At 48.4% G+C, this 21,898-nt stretch overlaps 1 protein-coding gene across 9 annotated transcripts in view; it reads left to right on the top strand.

The window, feature by feature from the left end:
- SLC4A4 (solute carrier family 4 member 4) overlaps positions 1-21,898 on the top strand; it is a 140,544-nt gene that overhangs the window by 43,652 nt on the left and 74,994 nt on the right. For 8 of the 9 annotated variants that reach the window (XM_032685530.1, XM_032685537.1, XM_032685536.1 and 5 more), the window contains 2 exons: positions 5,004-5,077; positions 16,459-16,638. In XM_032685530.1, coding sequence (XP_032541421.1) covers positions 5,004-5,077; positions 16,459-16,638 — 254 coding nt within the window. Of the gene's footprint in view, positions 1-255; positions 262-5,003; positions 5,078-16,458; positions 16,639-21,898 lie in introns of those variants that run through there. The other variant, XM_032685534.1, reaches the window with a different exon arrangement.

Below are 21,898 nucleotides of genomic sequence, written 5' to 3'. Positions count from 1 at the left end.
TTTGGCAACGTGTTCCGAAAGTGCATCAACCGGGCCGTGCTGAGTATAGTCAGAAGCTCATTTTTTCTGTGTGATAGGGCCCATATGCAAGTATGTGAGAAAACCAAAGCACATCAGGGCCCTAAGAAGGAACGGGTCGCATTAGGTCTGTTTATTCAAGCGTTTGCGTATGGGCTGTGAGAGCATCAGCTGGGACCAAGTCTCCTCCTTGGTTTCCTGTTTATTTGGCCGCTACAATTGCAGTATCCGAATGCTTCACAGGTTGCAGAGAAAAGGAATAGTGTTGTCTCTGCCTCTGTGCAGCCCACTGACAGAAGCAGCCTGTTTGGCTGGCTGACTCATTCCCTTTGGGATGCACACTCGGCATCAAACCTGAGTGGCTTGGTGAGGGCAGCGGCCGTCACTGACAGGAAAGCCTTTGGTGGCACTTCAACCTGCTCAGGTCCAGGTGCCATCTGAGGGACACTCCGGGTCTGGCCAATGGTTATGCTGGTCCCTCTGTAGTTGAAGGTTGGATGATGTTGCTCATCACAAGTAGTGCTGGTTCTGCCTGTGGGGAGCAGTGTGGGGCTGTGGGTGTTCCTTACTGGAACAGTCTCCCCTTTTGTGTTTGGGAGCTACGTGGTGAGAGGAAGTGGTTTGTGTGTGGATTCAGGTGTAATCCTTGTGGGATTTGGGACCTGCCAAAGAGCTCAACCCGTGATGCCCAGTGCACTGTTTGCTTGGGTTTGCCTCTTCTCCCTCAGCATCCCTATCCACATGCTCCCACTCCACTTTATGCACAGCAGTTTTCTGAGGGAAAAAAATCTTAACAGGTCAGTGGTGCCGGGCTCAGTGAAGTGGAGTGAAGGGTGGTTGATTCTGCACACGCAGGAGGATCCGATTTGCCTGTGCCTTTCCCAGGAGTGTGGACAGCTTCCCCACAGCTGCCAGGCAGAGCTGTGGCACAGGAGCTGCTGGCACTGCTACTCCATGACCTGGCGCTCTCCCTCTCCCCTCAGCCCTTGCCCCACTCCATGCCCCAGCTCGTTGGGTTGCTCTTTAATGTGACTTTCACGTGGCTCCGCGTTACAGTGCTTCGGTTACGGAACTGGCTCCTTTTCTTTTTCCTCGTGCGATCCGGAGTTTGCTGTGGTTTCTTCCTGATTGCAAAAGCCGTTGGAAATGGGCAGAATCATAAAAGCTTATCAGCGAGCAGTAACTCTCCCCTTGTGCTCCCCAGCTCTGTTAGGCGTTTATTCACTCCAGCGAGTAGTAACTCAGCGCAACAACTGGTGTTGCCACATCAGTCCTTCTTTATTTACGCCAAACACCACTTTCCCTCTCTCCTGCCCCCGATCCCCGAGTTCCGCGGCTCCAGAGCTGTGCAGCCGGGCGGTGGCAGCACTCCATCTCCCGGGGGAGCTGGGGCTGGCCTCGAGTAGCACCGGGAACAGGAACTCCGAGGTTACTTGCTGCTTGGAAAATGCCTTGCAAGTGTTTGGTGCTGCAGCGCAGAGACCTGCGGAAAGATTTCCTGATGTGAGGAGCAAAACAAATGCTGGCAGATGAATGCATTAGCCATTAGGAAGTCCAGGATCCCTGTTAGTACTAAGCTGCTCTTGTTCTTTCCGAGTAGTCTGGTGGAATATTTCTGTGAGCTCTGTCTGCTGGTGCGCTGCAGATCCGAGTTGCTGCTGTGCCGGGTGGGCCGTGTGTGACTCTCGTTCAAACCCTATTGACACATAACGTCATGTCTAAAAATATTTGGCACCGATCTAATCATTGGCCCGGAGAGGCCAGTTACTCAAGCAGCTCGTGTTTTTTCACTGGAGTGTATTCTGTCAGATCTAGACCCTGAAAATAGAAACCCAGTCTTTTTTTGATTATTTTTTTTTTTTTAAGATTTGTTTGCAAAATGTTCAGTAGCAGTCACGAGGATGTGAATCCAGATGAGAAGTGCCTGAATGTCCCTTTACTTACGACAAGGAGCTGGTAAACCAGCCTTAACTGAAGGCATATCTCCTTTCAGAGGCCCTGAAATTATTTCCACCCTTTTTCCTCTCCATATATGCTTTCATGGGATGGTGACAGTACCTGGTCTTGCTGAGGTGCTTCACTGACAGGACTCTGCCAGTTTTCCCCTAAAGACCCAACTGAAGATTTTCTTGTTGTTTCACGTGATTTTTTTTTTTTTTTGGTAAAGTTTCTGCAACTCCCATTTCATGGTATTTGAAGAATTCCAGGGGGCTGAGACAGTTTCCCTGTGCAAATTGGTAAAGGATGTTTTCTTGCTAGATTTTGGCCCGCAGAAATGCTGTGTTAATCTGAGAAGGGCAGAAAAGACCAAGTCAAGGAGGGTGACGCTTGGAGTCTAATCACCAAACTCCTGCGGATTAGAGCCGGGGCGCCGTGCCAAGGCAACACAAGCTCTATTCCTGGCCCTTTAAAACCTCCCAGCTCCCTCAGATCCGTGTTTCAGGGAAAGCACCAGCCTTGCAGTGTGTCCTAAGCAGTTTTCCAACCCTCTGGGGCTAGAAAGCGTGGCTGTTAAATGCGATAAACCCATTCCAGGTGCCATTCCTGGGAGCGAGGGGGCCATTCCCGCTGCTGTGGGTGCTCGGTGCCCGGCAGGGTGACACTGGGAGGATGCTCTGCTGTTGTGGGCAGGTTGAGCAGACATTTCAGCAAGGGGGTGGCACCTGTGAGCTCTCAGCACCGTACCCCTCGCAGGCAGTGGAAATTGCTCCCTTCCTTTCCCTTTTTCCCCTCTACCAGACTGTAGATTCTCAGTTGCCCCATGCCTGGGCTGATGCTGCCTATGACAGAGGAACTGACCTTGGGACACAGTGTTTGGGAGGGCTGTGGGATGCACAGGTGCATGATACACCTGCATGTGTGTCCATGCTCGGGGAACAGAGGTGAATCCCGGGGTAAGAACAGACTTTACTTGGGAATAAAGCGCCTGCGGTTTGTGTTGTGTCTGGAAATCCAGTCCCATCTGTTCCAGATGTTTCCAGTTGTGTTTATAGCAAGCTGCTACTGTGCTGCTTTGTGGGAAAAAATGATAAAAAAAAAATATTGGGTTGTGCCTTCACAACCGTTGCAAACAGGCAAGGGCATCCATGGAATATGTTCCCTTTTGTTGCCTCAGAAAAGATGCATAAATAGTCTTGAATAATTGAGTGAAGAGCTGGAGCTTTCAGGGGAGGCTGGTGTGTGCCTGAGTGCTGGCTTGGCGTGCTGTGCTGGCAGGGAGCACGTCCCACCCCTCCGTGCCCAGCAGCAGCTGCCTGGGGAATGGCACCTTTCCTAGCTCAGGGAAATTTCTGCTGGAAATCCTCTGGCTTCTGGGATTCGGGCAGGAGCAGCCTGTGCGAACGGGAGCTGGGTGTGGACAGGACCTAACCTTGGGGGCTGGTGCTCACATATGGTTTTGGGTATGGTGCTTTATTATTCATTGCCATCCAATAATCCAAATGAAAAATGTGTATTTCCATAGGCTTTGGTACTGGGTTTGAATCTGACCCATTTTTCTTCATTGTTTTTTTATCTGTGACATATTTGAGGCTTGGTTTTGGGAGTTCAGCTGCAGACTGAGAGCCAAGAATGAGACCAGTGGTGGGTTAGTAAAGGCACTTAGGGAGGAGAAAAACTTGGCAGAGGTGGCTCAGAGCTACTGCTCAGAAAATGGGACTCTGGTGCTTTCTGAGCACCAAAATGAGTTTTATTTTTTATCTTCTGTTTTTTACTTTCTATTCAAGTAGGTGTTGGCATGCAAGTTAGACACCCTAAGGCAGTCTGCTTTCTTAGTATTCATCTGTTCAGGTTTTACACTCGTGAATTTGGATATTCTCTTAAAACAATCGTAAAATTAAATGTTTGCTACTACTGCTTTTGGAGGGTCTTGCATGGAAGCAGTATGGATGGGAAGAAGTTTTGAAAGCGTTGTCTCTTTCTGGATCAAGTTTGTCTCTATTCTACCAAGGGAATATAAGGAAAAGGTGTTTTATGCCTGTTTTTTGGTAGGAAAACAGGTTACCGTCCCAGTTGTATTTGCATAGAAAGCTCCCCCAGTGACTGTCCAGCAGTGAGCAGCAAATGTGTGCTTAGCCTCTAAGGAGATTATTTAACACAGCTCCAATTTGTTTTTTTATTATTATTTTATTATTTTTGTGTTTGCTTGTCAAGAGTGGATTTGCAGATGTGCCCTTGGAGAGTGGGCAGGGTCTGATTTTGTGGGGGAAACAGCAGCAGGAGCTCTGGGCAGCGCTGCAGGAGCACAGCGATGGCCGAGGCGTGGAATTAGGAGTCTCTGTTGTCCACAGAAACGGATCAGAGGTGGAGGGGAAAGGGGAGGGGAAGGAAGGGCAACTACTAAAACCCTTCCCCAAATGGATGAATGAATGGGTGACACACATAAATGACTGCTGTGATGGTCTGACTTACTGTAGCTCGGTCTTGAGATAATCCTCATATGTCAGATTTCTGTAAGGGCAGCATGTGACACAAAGCTGGGCTCCCAGCAGACAAGTGTGCTGTGCTGGTATTAAGGGGCTGGCCAGAGCTGGGCTGTGCAGTGGAACGTGTGTCCGTGTGCCTGCTCGCCTCCGGACGCGGCCCAGCCGCTGCCGCCTGCCGGGAGAGCTTGACAGGGAAACTGGAATTCCACAAACTCTTGGCTATTGCATAGACAGCCCCCAACCTGCCTCATTGGGGAAAAAAAGCCCCAACACAAGAAACAGGAAAACCCCCAAAGACTTGTAGCTGGGATTACCTTGCTCACACCTGTCACCGCTGATGTCCTCTCAAGGTCAGAATTCGAGCTACGTGAGGCCAGCTTAGAGCAAACGCCATGTGAAAGGAGCTCTATGAAGAAACAGCAGGCACTGGAAGGAGGACAGGAGTGCCCACAGGAACATGAACAACAGCTTGCAAGTTAACCTGCCCAGGACCTGGGCTGGTTCGAACAGCTCCCTCCAGGAGAAGTCTGAGCATTCCTTTTTTCTTTTCTATTACTATAGGATGGAGGACGAGGCAGTACTGGATAGAGGGGCTTCCTTCCTTAAACATGTATGTGATGAAGAAGAAGTGGAAGGTAAGAGACTCGGACTGGCTGGGGAGGAAGGGTGCCTTTGCTGTGGTGTTTGTATGTAGGATGGGCAGGGAATCCTACACACACATGAAACTGAGTGAAACACGAGTAAACTTGGTCGGGGTGGAACTGGCTTTTTAAAGAAATCCTCTCTTTCGGTTCAGGAGCGAACATTGTCGCATGTGCCGGCACACGCTGCCACTGCCCCCAAAGTCCTGTTCACTGTGTCTTGCACAGGGGCTGGGAAACACCTGAGCTGTTTGCTTTGCTTTCCTCTGGGAATAGAGTTTTGGCAACACTTGCCTATCACCGCTGCCCTGGGGAGTGCAGGAGTACAGAGGCAGGTGGAGAAGCCAAGTGGAAAAAGCAGCAGAATTTGTACTGAGTGTTGGGGTGGACATTTGCCTGGGTTATCCTCTGAGCTCGGGAGGCATAAAGAAAAGGGTTTTCCCTTGAGGAAGAACTTTTTAACAGAGCAAACACTTTCCTCGCTTTTTTAGGGAAAGAGTAGACTCCTTTGGAAGTGTGTTTTTTTCCTCTCTGAAAATGTTGTGAAATCTCAAAGGTGAAAGGAATGTACAGGAGTTTACTTTGAGGTTGTTCCTGGAAAATTCTGAAGCTGATAGGAGTGAATTATTTGCAGCAAATTCTCTTTTTCTCATTTTCTGAGGATCAGTTGACCATGGGCTTGATAAATTAGTGGGGGAGAAGGAAGGGAGCATGATCGGGTAGGACTCTACTGGAAAGGAAAGGATGTCACCTCGCAGCACTATCCTTCCCCTCCTGACTCGAAGATATAATTTATTCTAATTTCTTTGCTTGCAAACAAATGCCTGTGGGTTTTAGGTTGAAAATGCTTTGAAAGGTGTAGGGTTACAGGCATGTCATTGTCACTGGTAATGGGCAGGAGAGGATCCAGCAGTAGGAGAGAAAATAATCTCCAAGAAGAGGAGTTAGAACACTTCCAGCAAACCAAGCAAGTCCTTTCCACGAAAAACCTGTTTTCTTGCTCTCTGGGATGAAGTAATCTGTGCTGAGTTGCTATAAATCATCATGTTGTATTTAATGAGGCCATTTGCTGTCTGCGGGGTCGGGTTTGTATTAGCCTTTTGCTGCTGGAATAATTGGCACTTTGGCACAGCAAAACCACTTGAGAGGGGAGAGAGGGAGAATATTTCTCATGTTTTATTGTCTTAAATGTTGCCACATGCTGTTGTGGTGTGTATTGCCCACGTGTGACACTCCAGGAATATAATGGAAGTGGTTGTTGGTGACGAGGAGTGTAGGAAGGTCCTTTTGACTGTCCGCAGGGGCTGTGAAAAACTTGTGGTTAATGCAGCGGTGGTGTGTTTATATCCCATGTTCCAATGTGCATATCCTCGTTTGGTTTAGTTGGGTTAAGAGACCAGTTGCATCTCGCTGGGGGAAGGAGGAGAGGAGGCAAAACAAGTATTTCTAATTGCACACGACAGGCCTCTGGAGCTGGGGCTTCTCGGCTGAGCCTGTGGAGAACCTCGGAGCTGTGTAGCCAGCTAATTCCCTGGAATGAATTGTAGACTCATAGTACTCTGGCTTGGAAGGGGCCTTAAAGATCATCTGATTCCCACCCCCTGCCAGTGGAAGGCAGGGACACCTTCCACTAGACCAGGTTGCTCCAAGCCCTGTCCAACCTGGCCTGGAGCACTTCTGAGGATGGGGCAGCCACAGCTTCTCTGGGCAACCTGTGCCAGGGCCTCCCCACCCTCACAGGGAAGAATTTCTTCCTAATATCTAATCTGACCCTGCCCTTGATCAGTTTAAGATCCAGTGGAAGGGCTAACACGTCAGAGTACAGACCTTTGGCTGACACTTGGTGCAGATGCTTTTAAGTCCCTGCTAGATTCCTGCACTGCCAGTGGAGTGTTTTCAAGGAGGAGAGCATCTGTCTGGAGGCCTGGAGCCGTTAGCTCCAAAGTGCCCTTCATTACTGCCCCACTTTCATGCTGTGGTTTCAACCTGCTGTTCTAAAAGGCTTTCAGGGGCTACATCCTCTGTAGAAGGAGGTAACAGCTAGGGGAATTGTTACCTCCAGGTGTGTGTTATTTTTCTGATAGTTTATACTTTTAGCCTACTTTCATGAGGAAGCAACAGACATTGTTTGTATGCAAGCAACAAAGTTGTTTACCTATCTTGCCTCTTTCAGTTCTTCTCCCAAGTATTTTTTAACTATCAATATTGATTGAATTTCTTAGGAAGGCTCTTCATTCATTTAATTTCACTGAATTTGAGCAGAGAGACTGTTCTCTTTACCCTCTGTGAGGGAGAGTTGTAACCTTTATCAGAAGAGAGCTGATGGTGTAGTGATAGAGCAGTCGAACTTGGGGAAAACCCTTCAGCAAAGTATTATAATGTGCCTCGAAACCAGGCTGCCTTTGCTGCTTGTGAGTCGGTTTGATTCCAGACAGGTGAACGCAGAATTTTGAAGTTGTCACCTTGAGCATCCCTCTTTGGCATGTTCTTGGGGAGAAGGGAGGAACATTCCTTGCTTGGTCAGTGATGCCCTCGGGTTGTGCCTGTGGGAGGGAGATAGAAACTCTGAAAGACCACGTCACCCACTGATTTGATCATGTAAGGGTGCGGGGGAGAGGGAAGGACTTGGCTTTTTAAGGAGGGGAGGAATTTCTGGTCAGGAGGCTGTTGAGACATTTTCAGCGTGGCACAATTGCCAAGTAAACGTAACGTTAACAGAAACTGTCCACACCTGGCAGAAGTGCGGCCCTGGCACTGCTCCCGGGGGGTTTACTGCCTCTCTCAGGTGGCACCTCGGCCTGGTCCTACGCTGGAATGTGTCGCTGTGGTATCAGCTGTTGACATTTGAAAATGACTCCCCCTACAGCCACTCCCTGCTGCCTGTCTCGGTGGGAGGGCTCGGTGAACGGGTTTCGTACAGGCGTTAGTTAGGAGGAGCTGCTTTGCTGGAGGTGCCCAGAAACATGACTTGGCGAGACAAGGGGTCTGCCCAGGTCTGGGGCAGAGTGTGGAAGGAAAGCAAGCGTTTCCTGGGGGAAATGAGGAAGAGGCACTGCCCTGAGCCATGTGAGAGAACCCTTCCCATCCATTTAGAGCACGTTCCTTTCCTTGAAGGTAACGCAGTGCTGCTGTAATGCCACTGCGAGGAGTGCTGGTATGTGTGACATAAACAGATTACTTAATAACCGATTCTGCAAGAGGGGAAAAGTCAAGCTCCACCTTATCCTCTGAGATAAGGTATTCTTGGCTCTCCGAGCGTAACTTCCCCCGGGCTCGCTGCCGCCCTGACTCCGTGGTGGGGTGGAGGATGCTGGGTTTCAAGTCTGCCAACTCCACTGCTGCAAAGCCTGAGGAGCACTCCAGCTCCACGTGTAGGAAACAGGGACCAGCACACCTGTCCCGCCCTCCGAATGATGGGCAAAGTAAAGGTTTCGATGGCATCTCTAAGATACCACTGCTATAAGAGTGAATTCAGGAAAGTATGCTGCTAGTGGAAACTTTCCCTGGATCCTGTTATCATTGTGGGATTTACTGTTGTGCTGCTAACTCTGCAGCGAGGCTAAACCGTGGATTTTGTAATGACATTCCATAACTACTTGTTCCATTTTAGCACTTTCCTCCTCCTTGCTTTCTATTCTTGACCAGGTTGTGTCATTGCACTTTGCTGTTAGAAAGCTGTGTGATACCATAAGCCCAAGATTAGTCCTTGATGGTTGGATCAATGAGGAGAGAGGTTAAAAGGGCAAAAATATCTGTGAACATCTTTACCTTTATTAGCAGCATGCAGACAGTAGGATAAATGAGTTGTATTTACCCACTTACTTGATTTCTTTTTCTCCTCTCACCCTCAGTCTTTGATCTGTGACTGCAGGCAGACCTCCTCCATTTTCAGAAATAACCACATGATCTGTTTCATATCAGAGTTTTTAATTGCTTCTAAAATAGATGTGATTAAAAAATTAATCAGGTAAAATCTGATCACAGAGTGTACTTCATTAATATTCTTTGGTACCTTTAATTTATGTGTGGAGACAAATGAGGCTGTATTTTGCTTTGGTAAGGCTGAGTCAGGCTTTGCTTCTGCAAAAACCAAACGAAGAGGACTCAGGCACTGCCTTTTTGCTCTCTTTCCATACAGCAGCTGGCACAACTTCCCTGTGAGGGTGGTGAGGCCCTGGCACAGGCTGCCCTGAGAAGCTGCCCCATCCCTGGCAGTGTCCAGGGCCAGGTTGGATGGGGCTTGGAGCAACCTGGGATAGTGGAAGGTGTCCCTGCCCACAGCAGGGGATTGGAATGAGGTGATCTTGAAGGTCTCTTCCAACCCAGACCATTGTGGAATTCTGTGAACTTGGGAATGGCAGGCTCAGGTTGGGACCTAATGCTGCTCCACACAGCTAGTGTGGATCTTCCCAGCTTTGAAGCATCGGGATGAAAGATTTCAGATTTCCAGGGTTTTTTTCTCTCCAGCTTTAATTCTCCATGGCACTTTGCAGGAGGCTGCTTATTCTTGGCAGTGTCCAGCAGGTCATTGCACAGGATACTGTTCTGGGCACTGCCCTTGTCTGTCCTCTGCTCCCAGGAATCAGCCCCTGGGGTGCTGGGGTGGGCTGAGGAGGTGTTGATTCCTTCCCGCTCTGTGCTGGGTGAGAAGAGCTACAATCAGAGTTCGGAGGGTGATAAACTGACTTTACACAAGGCAGTGATAAGTTGGCTGTGCAGGCAGGAGAAATGGAGAGGAGCAGCTGCGTCAATAGCTGGCGTGGTGGGCTCGTGGTGAGGGAGAGGTGGTGCTTTCTTTTCAGTGATGATAAGTTTTGTGCCAACACATGCTCAGTGCAAGGTGAAGGAAGGTGTTTCCATACCATTCTGACAGTGACTGGCTTTTTTCCAGCTCCTATCGGTTTAGAATCACAGAATCATTTAACTTGGAAAAGACCAACCATTTAGGAATGGTCATCAGCTCTCTGACCTGGCGGTGAGACTGATTTTGGTGAGAGTCTCACTTGGCGCCTTTCAGCCTTGGATGGGAGGAACTCTCTCACTCAGGATTCAAGTCTAGGCTTGTTTGACTGCCTGCTCCCACCTCCCTCTGTCCAACAGCGCTTTTTTGAGGTACAGTAACTCTGGATGTAACGGTTCACATGGAGATTGAAAAGCTGATACAGCCTTTGCTCAGTCATCAGTTGTGAGCCCCAGATGTGCCAGTGACCCTTCCCAGATTTTTCTGATGAAAAGGTAACCCAAAATGTGTTGGAGAGATCCAGTCATGTTGCCTGAGCTGGGGCTGGGTAACACAGGAGTGTCCTTCCTTCTCTTAGCAGAACTGCTGGAGCTGAACTTAACCTGGAAAGTGGTACTAGGGCTGCAGCTTGTAGGCTGGTTCAGGCATCATCCCAGCCTTCCTGGGGTTTTGTCCCTTCCTTTCCTTCGGGTGATGTTCCTAGTCTGGTTGCACAACACTGGGCAAACTTAAATAGAGGCTGAGAGGAGAGAGACAAAGGGAACTCAAGGCACTTCCTGAAGGAAGCGTGTGCTGCTGGAGAGGTGTCGAGAGCCTTTGTGTTTTCATTCCTTCTTGGTGCCCTGCTGGCACCAGCTTGGCCTTCCGGGAAGCCCAGCTCCAGCCACCTTCCATGAAACACGTGTTTAATTATGACTGCAACCTTGGAATCAAGGTTTGTTTGCAGGGGGCTGGTTTGGGGTTTTTCCCAGGGAATGGAGGCAGTGCTTAGATGGCTTAGTCATCATTCCACAGCTTGCTCTTCTCTTCAAGGGGGGTCTAAAATCGTACCTGCATCTGTGAACCTGATACTGCCAAGTACAGCTTGGTACTCATTTACTCAGCCTTGGTCATTAATGAGATGGAAATACAGAAAATGAGGCCAAGATTTTCAGCCAAGATTGGTTATTTTGGGTGGTCATTTGGAGTGTTTCGGAAGGGGACAGCATTTTAAAGGATGCCAGAAAATCCAAAGGTACCGTGCTTCCAAAGAGCTAAATCCAGCAGTCACAGCTCCCCTCCTCTGCCCTGTTCCCCAAAGCCTTGCGTTTTTAAAGTTTTCTTTGTCTTTCCATGGAAGCCAAGTAGTCCAGGCCAGATTAGATCAGATCACAGCAGGACAGGTTTGGTGGCTTTTGTAACCTCTCACAGCTCCAAAGAAGAGAAAGAAAAGCAGCTTATGGGGTTGTGGGTAAGAGTCTCGAAAAGGCTTACGTAAAGCTCAGGGAGAATACCCCCACCACATGTTCATTGTTCTGTCTGAACAATGTCCACCCCTGATTTCACTGCCACCCTCATGACAGACTTTGCTCCTTCTACACAAGCAGAATTTGTAGGATCTTCAGGAAGTCAGTTGAAGACCTCATTTCATTTTGTTTTCATGTTCTTTTCCTGCTTAGATACTCTTGACTTTGCTTTATGTGAGCTCTGTCTTTTAGAACCATCCTGTTGCTCGGGGCTAACTCACCTTTTACACATGCTTCACTGGAGCGGCCTCTGGATCTTGTTAGGAATCCAACAGATCCAGTCTGGGTCATCCATCAGCTGTTTGGAACAGAGGAATGCAAGCTTTAGGCAGATGACTCAGAAGACTTCCCCTCTGCCTAACCATAGTGGTGTTAGGTGGGAACCTTTTGGAGGTCACTTTACATGAAGATGAATCTGACCTTTTGAAGATATTGAAGTTCTAGAAGTCTGATGTTAACAAAAGAAGAAAAAGAAACCAGTCTCCAGTTCCCATGCTGTCTTCCCTTGCACAGCTCATTCCTTGCCCCTTGTAGGGATTTCAGTCAAGGACTGCACGTTAGGATGTGAAGTGCAGTAATGCAAATATATAAAATGATCTTTGGACGGGTTCCCTCTTTGATTAACTGCATCTTCATTGCTGATGCTGGGTCTTCTCTTGAATCTTAGCCATGAATGTGGGGTTCTTTTGTCAGAACTGGCAGACTTGAAAAGAATCCCTGTTGTTCTAATCTTGTCCCTTCTTCTCTCATTTGTCCATGGCACAGTAGCTCAGGGTGGTCTCTCCTGAAACCTCTTTTATATTTTGTCCTTTCCTGCCTTTCTCTCGGGGCAGGCTCCTCTCCTGATGGCATTTATCAGGCTGTGAGGCCCCTACTCAGCCTTATGGTGATTGTTTCTGTTGCCTGATGGATTAACACTGACCCTTTTCCTTGGCAAACTGCCACATGATGGAAGAATCAGTTCATTGCCTACTACTACTGTTTATAGAAGAAGGGATTTGGGTCTGATATATCTCCAACTGGTATGTTCAGATTTCCACAAAGTGATCAGTGAATCTTTCTGCTGTTTTCCCTGATCGATGGATTTTTACTGGCATGGAAAATTGGTCACCTGAATATCAGGATATTCTGAAAATCCTATGGGAACTAGTGGGCGAGCCTGGGACTGTGCCAGGGCAGCCCATCTAGAGAACTGGTTATGGCTTGGTTTTCCTTGGAGTTTCAGCGTCTGTGTCCGTGTGCATTAATGGGGGGAGATGGTCAGGATGTCAGCCCTGCATCTGCTCCTCTGCTGCCACCAGCACCTGTAATTCCCATTAAAACCAGGTAGAGCTAAGGGCACCAAGCACGTGACGGCGTGGCCTTTTTGTTCTTATTTCTTGAGCTGATTTGATACTAAGCAGGGCTTAGTTTGGGACTTCCTTAGCGCTACTTTTAGTATCTCCCCTTTAAAATGGATCATCCCTCTGATTTATTTGTCCTTCTGGGCCATCAGCTTTTTATGTCATTGATTTCCTTTGACTCTCACACAAAATGAGAAGCACCTTCTGCCGCCACCCCCCCCCCCCCACCGGTTGGAAAAGCAGCCTGGCTGCGATCCCGGCAGCGTCCTGGCTAGTGCCACATCTCTGGAGGCTTGGCAACGTGCCAACACCTTGGCCACAAAACTGTGCCATCTTCTGCTGACGAAGCATGTGGCGGGCTGTGTCCCCTGCCCCTCTCGTGTGACTCCTCCTGAGCAAAGCCCTTGGTGCAGGTGGCCCAAAGCATCTGTCCCAGAGAGCCTGGGGATAAAGGGGTGCCCACTGTGGGAGGGGATGGGAGTGACCAGAGCTGGTGGAGAAGGTTTTTGGCTCTGTGGACCTGTCATCTGTAAGCACATGAGCCTGTCACGGGCTCACCAGTTTTAATGTGACTCTCCCTGTTCTGTGGAAAGGAGACTTGAAAGGATAAACAAGGGCTGGGTGAAAACTGCTGATGCTCAGCTCATTTTCAGTCCTTTATGCATTTTTAATATTAGATTTTGATCTTGTTTCCTTCTGAGATGCCAGTATGAGATTCTTTATGAGCTGGTCTGACCAGGCTCTGAGTCTCAAGAACCCAGTCATGTGGAAGGGATTCCTTCTTAGATGCAGCAGGCAGACTTTATCCTTTGATCCTATAACTTTTGGCTCCTTTCTCCAAGTGACCAAGTTTTGGTTTTGCTGAGCAAATGCCATTCCACTGTCACCCTTTTCTTAAAAGAGTGCTTAAAAATGGAGAAGATGATAAATAAAGTGATCTTTCACAATGGTTTGGGGTTGGAAGGGACCTTAAGGATGCCTAATTCCAACACCCTGCCATGGGCAGGGACACCTTTGACTAGACCAGATTGTTCCAAGCCCCATCCAACCTGGCCTTGATGATGAGGACCAGATATTCCTGCAGGCAGGGAAGGGGAGGGAATGCTGCATTTCACAGAACTTCAGTTGGGTGACACACGAGTGAGTTTTCACCGGTAGAACTGACTCAGGGAGTTTGCTGTTCCCCAGCTCCAAATCTGGGTGCTGAATCATGAACTGCTGTCTTCAGCAGCTCTTAATGAAGCAAAAAATGTGGTTTCAACTGAATTTTTCCAGGAGGACCTCCCTGATGATGACTACTTCTTGCTTGATTAATAATCACATGCAGTGAGTTTGCTGTGAGCTTGGTGCACAGTAAAGATTCTCCTTGGGCGCAAACTTGAAGGGTTTTAGCAGCAACTGGTGTAAGTCCGAGGAAGCCCTGGCCCACCACTGTCCCACAGAACAGAACCAGTGCCACCGAGACCTGCAGGTGGGGTTCAAGTGTTGTGAAATGGACCCTGGTCAGCCAAAACAGCTCTAAAAATTAATGAGGTGCACACAGAAGGGAATGGATTCCCTGGGGAGAGCGGGGAGGGCGATGGGAGCAGCCCCTCTGGAGGAACTGTGCTGGGCGTACAAGGCGAAACTGTGGACCTGGATTAGCAGGAGCAGTTCAGCACTCGGCTCTGTGCTTCCCATCGTCCCCAGGCCGTAGGATCCCAGCCCCGTGCCTGTGTGCCACGTTACATTTCTCAGGCACTGCCTTTTGCAGCCAATGGTTCTCATGGGAAAGGCTGGGCTCCCCCGGTGAGTCGGAAATGTCTCAGGAGCCCAGTGCATTGAGAGTATGTGTCAATTGTTTCCTTCCAGGCGCTTTGGGAAGGGAGCCTAGAAGTTTATCTCAGCGTTTGGAACAATATAAACAGATGCCAAGCACTTGAAGTACACGGAGGAGGAAAATGTCTTGCTTGGCCTCCCTGAACAGACTGGGAGGGGGCAGAGGGGGGGACACGGAAAGCAACGTTAAATAAGTCTCTGCCTTCAGACCAGGGAAAAGCAGCAAAGTAATGCAGATGTTTGCTTGTGTATATACAACTGAGTTTCATGTTACCAAAATCTGTACTGTGCACACGTGGTCCGAAGATTAAAGAGATTGTCCAGTTCTGTTGGCAGCATATTAAAGTATTAAGACTACAGGCTTACTATGATGTGTTTCTGTTATCAAGCTGACCACAGAATTCAAGTGATTCAGAGGAGGATGTCATTTAATACAAATAACCTTTTGCATCAGGCTTCTGGATACAATCTTGGGTGTGAGAATCCCTTGGGAAGGGCTACCAGTGCCCTGTGTATCCGGGGTCACCCCCACCCTCCCGCTCCTGCTTGTGCTCCGATAAGATCTCCCCTTAGCTGTCCCTGTGCACGTTTAGGGGCCATCTGCCACGTTAAAGCTGATGTTTCCAGTTGCTGGAAGAGCTTTCTGGGTTTCCTTTGGCACGCAAGAGCTAAATCAGATCTTCAGGTGTCGATCCAAAGGTCTTGCTGCAGATGCCTCCGTGGCTCTGCCTGTTCCCTCTGTGGTGTGATCCCATTCCTCAGAGATGGCAGTGCCAGCACACACAGGACTGTTCTCCTGTCACTGTCCTGCTGCCTGAGTTTGAACCCTGCTCAGCCCTGCACTTCTGTTTCTTCCATCCCTGGAAGTGTCCAAGGCCAGATTGGATGGGGCAGGAGTGCAGAAAGCCCAGAAAATAAAACATTTTTATCAAGCTGATCAACATAACAATTGGCAAATGTAGCTGCAGTGCTTTGGTTTGAAATGAGAGTCTCAGTGCAAGGAGAAAGGCATCCTTGGGGTTTCCATGCAGCGTATGAAATTTGGCATTCAATCTGTTACTTGTTAATTTTTGTTTTGGAAAGTGAGGAGTACTTAGGAATTGACAGGAACTTCTGTGAGTAGTCCTTCCTCCTCTGCTGTGGTATAACAACACCCTAATGGTACTTAGAACATGGTACCTCTATAATGGCACCTGTATAAAGGTACCTAATGGTACTTTGACACTTCTTATACAATAGACTGCGCAGTCAAGTGATGTAGATTTTGTTGGCCTAAGCTCTTCAATTAAGCTGAATCAGTTGGCACAAGGTACTTGTTAAGTCCAGCTGATGTATTTGGCAAAACAAATGGAAAAATTAGTGTAGAATGTTTTTGAAGAGCACTCTAGTCAATATTACAAAAGGAGTATGATGGCCTTCTGTTTTATATTTAAACAAGTCACAAGGACAAAAGTTACCAGAGAGTCTACACTGGCTTATGCCCTCAGAAATGAAAGTACAAAAAATACTTTTCCAAATGGAAGCTACAGAGGTCCAAGCTCACATTGGAAGGCAAGAAAAACATACATGCTAGGCCAGCATAGAAGGATAGTTCACTTGCCTATTGGAGTGAAACAGGACTAGAACAAGGAGTAATGGGTTCAAACTCAAAGAGAGGAAATTTAGGTTAGATATATGGAAGAAACTTTTCCCTGTGAGGGTGGTGAGGCCCTGGCACAGGTTGCCCAGAGGAACTGTGGCTGCCCCATCCCTGGAAGTGTCCAAGACCAGGTTGGATGGGGCTTGGAGCAACCTGGGATAGTGGGAGGTGTCCCGGCCTATGGCAGGGGGTGGGACTGGATGGGCTTTAGGGTCCCTTCCCACTCAAATCAGTCTGGGATTCTATGGAAGGCAGCGTGAACTGTGCTGGCCCGTGATGCCCAAACTGCCCCTAGCTGGCCTTAATACTTGTGTGCTTGTGTTCCCCAGGGCACCACACGATTTACATCGGGGTCCACGTGCCGAAGAGCTACAGGAGGAGGAGGCGTCACAGGAGAAGACCTGGGCACAAAGAAAAGAAAGAAAAGGAGAAAATCTCGGAGAACTACTCGGACAAATCAGACATAGAAAACGCTGATGAGACGAGCAGCAGCATCCTAAAACCACTCAGTAAGTCCTGTTTCAGTTGTCACTCACTACAATGGTCTGTTGTCCAGGGATCTGCTCGTGGAGGAGAAAACTTGATCCATGAAAGCACTCGTCTCACGTTGCACTGTTGGAGCAGTCTTAGCCAGTTGCTGTGGAATGGTTGCTGTGGCTCGGAAAAGACACAGGCTGGAGCAGACATTTCATCCCTCTGTATCACCTGAGTTGGCTCCTGAGCGAACGCCAGCCAGGAACAGGCCAACTGTTTAAAAGCAATTTGACTCTGTGTGTAAAGAGATAGCAGGCAAAGGCAAAAACTGAGTAGGTGCCTGGGCAGATCTATTGCAGCTTCTGCCCTGGCTCTGGGTCATGGACCCACTCTGGAATTCCAGCACCTCTTGCTTTTGGCTTCGTGTGTCACTGACTTGTGGTGCTAGTAACTTTTTTCCATCAGTAATTAACCAGGTTAAAGTTGTGCAGACAGAAAGAAGAACGAAATGTAGCATTGCTGTACGTTTGAGTATCTGTAGGGGTTGAATATCTGAATTTTGATAGGCAGGTGAGGTCTGGTTTGCATGCACTGTTACGCTTTTCAGAGAGCAGCACCTGGAAAGGAAGGCAAGTCCCAGAATCCATTTGCTCTTCCTAGCTCTAGTTCCCTGGTTGTCCCAAGAAAGTTCTCTTGTCAGCACTCAGAAACCAGGAGTTGGTTTTACACCAAATGACTTGGCTTCAAGAATTCAAATATTTTAAGTTTAATTTTTATATTTACGTCTCTGTTGTTCTTTGGTGTGCAGATGACCCGGCCTGTAGCAATTCCTTTTTGGTTTCTGAGTGTATCATATCCTAGGGGATTTGCTTCTACAGGCTAGTTCTGCCCATGGTGGAAAGCCCATTTTTCCATCAGGTTTTCATGTTCTGCCATTCATTTGGTCCATCATTGTTTCTGTGTCATTTGAGGAAGGGTTAATGATATTTTTTGTCTCTGTTGTTTCTATGCCTTAATGTGTTCTCATCTACACTTATATATGCATGTAAAAATGTGCAGTCTTTCCAGCTCTCTCCATCTGGGAATTTTCCTACCATCTTTTCCCCTCTGACTTCTTTGCAGTGCAGATTTTTGGAATATGATCACATAAATAACACTCAATATTCCAGGTATCCCACATAGCAGCATTCATATCCCATCACTGGGACCTTTTCTCTGTTGTTCCCCATCTCACGTATCCGGATACTTTTCCAGGTCCTTGCAGGGACTTGCTGTTTCTCGCTGGTGGCCAGATCTTTTTACAAGCTGGCTCAGTTAGTTCAGAGCTCTGTAAAGGAGAGAGGTAGTTCAGATTACTGTGTTGAATTACAGCTTGCCTCATATCCCCGGGTATTTTCTCTTCTGAATCTCTTGTCTTCAGAGCTAACATGAACTGTGTGTTTCCTACCCTTTTTTTTTTCACTTGCTCAGAAGCCTTTCTTCTCTATCCTCCTGCTGTATCACACAAGAGAGTCCAAGGGAAGCCCAGTTCTCTCCAATGAGCACCCACCAGGTGTCCAGTACTGGCAATCCTGGCAAGAAATCCCGGTTAGAACCCTGGGTTTTTAATCTTCATCCCATAACAGGCATTGATTGAGGGGTAGGTGGCTCAAATTGAATTTCCAGAGGGAAATTAGAAACAAAGAGCTGGGAAATACTGAGCAGCAATTTTGAGCTGGGAGAAAGGTGGAGTGAACTATATTTCATATATATGAGGCAACTGTCAGTAGAGAGCATGGGGTATCAGAAGCTGAAATACGTGTAAGGGCTGTGTAGTTTAGCAGAGCAGGAATGAAAGCACTGTTGATGCAGTTGTTGGTGCTTGGATTTCATAGTCTGTCCCTAAGGACCATGATATCCTACCTGATTTGTCAGGTTCTTTGGTGAAAACTGCACCAAATCTGGATCTGACTCACCAGGTCAAGCTGCTCATCCCACAAAAACCGAACCTGATGGGACATGTCTGTGGATAATGGGAAGAGAATAAACAGGTCCAGAAATGCAAACCTTCCCTAGAAAAGTTTTGTCCTGGTTCCAAACTGGTCACGCTGCACTTCTGTATTTGGGAATTGGTGTGGCGTGGAAACGTCAGTCATTTTTTTTTAATCTGTGGCCAGTTCAGTCAAACAAGCCAAACTTCAGTAGTTTATAGACAACCTTCAGCTCTCCCATCTGGAGATCGAACGTGTACAGATCTGTTTTATCCTAAGGAAATTATTGCTTGGGAAAGATGCCTCCTTCACAAATCCAGACAGGGGTGCTGTGATAAACCGAGGAGGAGGCGGGAAGGCGATGTTCCCTCCGCAGAACCCTTTCAGGACATTCCAGGCCTGCAGGGGCTGTCTCTGTGCTCACAGAACCTCGGCGTTCACACCCTGGTTCTCAGGCAGGACTGCTGACGCTGCAGACGATGACAAATCCCTCTTCCAGCTGAAACATCCCAGCACCTCCTTTAACCAGCCTGGCCCTGGTTTCCACTTAGGGCCAGCAAGGAGGAAACACCTTTTAGCGGTGGTTATCCTGCCTGGTGCTGCCTCATGGGGTTGGCCAGTGCTTACCTCAGCACAAAGAGGATGGTGTAGGTTGCTGCTGCTTGCAAGGGATGAGACAAGGGAGGAACAAGGAAGGCAGACAGAAGTTTCTCCGAGTCCATTTCCCTCTTCCTCATTCTTTACTGCAGACGTGCAGAGATTTTCCCATGAGGAAATGCATCTCTGCTTGATCTAGGAAGGGGTTTCTTCTCCTTGTGTGGTTGCCCTCCAGGTCAGTTTGGCTCACCTCCCTGGCCCAAACCCAGGGGCTGCAGTACTGTTACTGACTTTGTGCGTCTGACAAATTGTTGCTACCAAGGAGTAGAATTCTCTCAGTGCTTGCATCCCTGAAGAGAGTATAACCTGATTTTTGTCAGGAGTCAAAATGTCACCAGGTGGATAAATATAACTGCGGAATCTAAATTTTGGAATCCCTAAAAGGAGAGATAAGAGGACCCATTTGGAAAGAGAGAGGGGAGGGACGATATGTTGTCCCATGAAAGGTTTGTAAAGGTTTTCAGTTGGCTCAGAGAATTCTTCTTCCACCCACCAGCATTAGTTCTTGAGGGTTTTAGTGAAAAACCACTCTTAATCCCTCAGATGTGGGTTTGGAGGAGCATTTGCACATTTGCAGCAGAGTCATTTCAGTAAGAAGCTGTTTGAGGCTTGTGCTACCCTTTTAGATGGAGCCTCTCCTGGTGAAGGTGAGGTTTGGGCTGGATGGATCAGATTTGCACTGTAGGCAAGTAAATGGCTGGTACTGCTTCCCAACTCAGAGTGCCTGCCTTGCAGGAAAAGGTTATTGTGGGAACACCCCAGCTGATAGGTTGCCCAAGGAAGTGGTGGATATCCCATCCCTGGAAGTGTCCAAGGCCAGTTTGGATGGGGCTTAGAGCAACCTGGGATAGTGGAAGGTGTCCCTGCCCATGGCAGGGGGATGGAACTGGGTGATCTTTAATGTCCCTTCCAACCCAGGCCATTCTGTGACTCTGTGATTTCCAGTGAGGAGTGGAAGTTGCCAGTCCGACTGTGGAACTGTCTGTTCATAACAAGATCGAATTAATTGAACAAGGATATTTAAACATCAATTTAGGAAGGCTCAGGCTTGGTATCTACCTCGAAAGTTCATTAAGGCAGCAGCTATAAATACCAGGAGACAGCTACAGGATGGAAATAAATGAACCTACTTAGCAGAGCAGATGCAGCACAGGCAGGGCTGTGCCAAGAGTCTTCCTATTGGTGTTACTGGATTTTCCAGCCATCCAGTTTCTTTCCTGATTTTCCAGAAGCTTTTAGCTTCAGTTCACCACAGTGAGAGCAACAGCTGGTAGATGAGAAGTACCAGGCAGGATGGCCAAAGAGCTTAGGGCTTTTTGTATCTGTATTTACATAGGGAAGGTGGTCAGGGAGACTTTGCCATAAATATACGGGAGTTTTGGTGTTTTGGTCTTCAAGAGAACTGGACAGCAGGCTCGTGGATTGGTCCTGGGTGGCAGGGTCAGCTGAAGCAGGCCTTTTTCTGCCCTCCCAGTGCTGCAGGGAGCGTGTTTAGGTCCCACATAGTGCAGTTGCAGAGGTAAATTAATTCAACACAGAACTAATTACTGCTTCGTTTGCAAACGTGTTTAGCTGGGGGCCCGTCACAGAGGCTGTTGGGGTGCAGCTGGCTGTGTCCATGGGAAAGGGCATGGGAAGGTGCTCGGGGCAGGCAGGCTGTGGGAAGGGTGCAGGTGAGGAGGTGAGCCCTGCCTGCGGACACAGCCCTCCATCGGCTCCCACCCTGCCAGGGAAGGGTTGCATAATGCCAGGAGAGATGACTGCTGCTGGGTCTGGATGTCAGCCTAGGATATGGCCTGGCCCTGCTTAGGTGGGCAGGGACCTGGTTGGAAGGGACCTTCAAGACCACCTCATTCCAATCCCCTGCTGTGGGCAGGGACACCTTCCACCAGCCCAGGTTGCTCCAAGCCCCGTCCAACCTGGCCCTGGACACTTCCAGGGATGGGGCAGCCACAGCTTCTCTGGGCAACCTGTGCCAGAACCTCACTGCCCTCACAGGAAAGGATTTCTCCCTAATATCTGATCTAACCCTGCCCTGTGTCAGTGTAAAGCCATGAAGGTGCTGTTGATGGCAATTAGAAGGACTACTGGAGGTGTGGGAGTGACAGGGAAGAGACACATGTGGGAGGGAGGTACCTCAGCAGCAGCTAAATCTGGCTTCCTTCCACCGTTATTTACTCCAGCTCTCATTTCAAGAGAGGGTCTGCGTGGCGTTTCTCTTGTTCCTGTGGCTCACTGCAAAGCCCCACAGCTCCCAGTGAAGGCCCTTGGGTGGGGTGAAGGCATGTGGTGTTATGAGATTGGGCCTAGATGTGACCTGTCGCCCCAAGCAAAGACTTTCCTTTTCTTCTTGGCGAGAGTGCAGGGCTTTACTCAGACAGCTAATTAAAAAAATTGCTGTCTTTGCAACACCCCTTGCCTGAACTCCTGTTTTTTTCTCTTTTTCACCTTGACTTGTGCATGTACTGATCCCATCAGGGATCTCTTGGGATTGTTTAAAACCATTCGCACTTCTCTTGCACCGAACATACACCTTCTTTAGGTAAATGCAGGGTGTACAGCACAGACCTTTCATTCCATGCTTGTGACAGCTGGGAAAGGAACTCAGGTTTGGATTTTTTTATTCCCCTGCACAGTCCACATTTTTGAGTGAGTGTGCTAAAAGGTG

The sequence above is a fragment of the Chiroxiphia lanceolata genome, chromosome 4, assembly GCF_009829145.1.
Source record: "Chiroxiphia lanceolata isolate bChiLan1 chromosome 4, bChiLan1.pri, whole genome shotgun sequence".
Lineage (NCBI taxonomy): Eukaryota > Metazoa > Chordata > Aves > Passeriformes > Pipridae > Chiroxiphia > Chiroxiphia lanceolata.
This window is presented reverse-complemented; position numbering and strand designations above follow the sequence as displayed.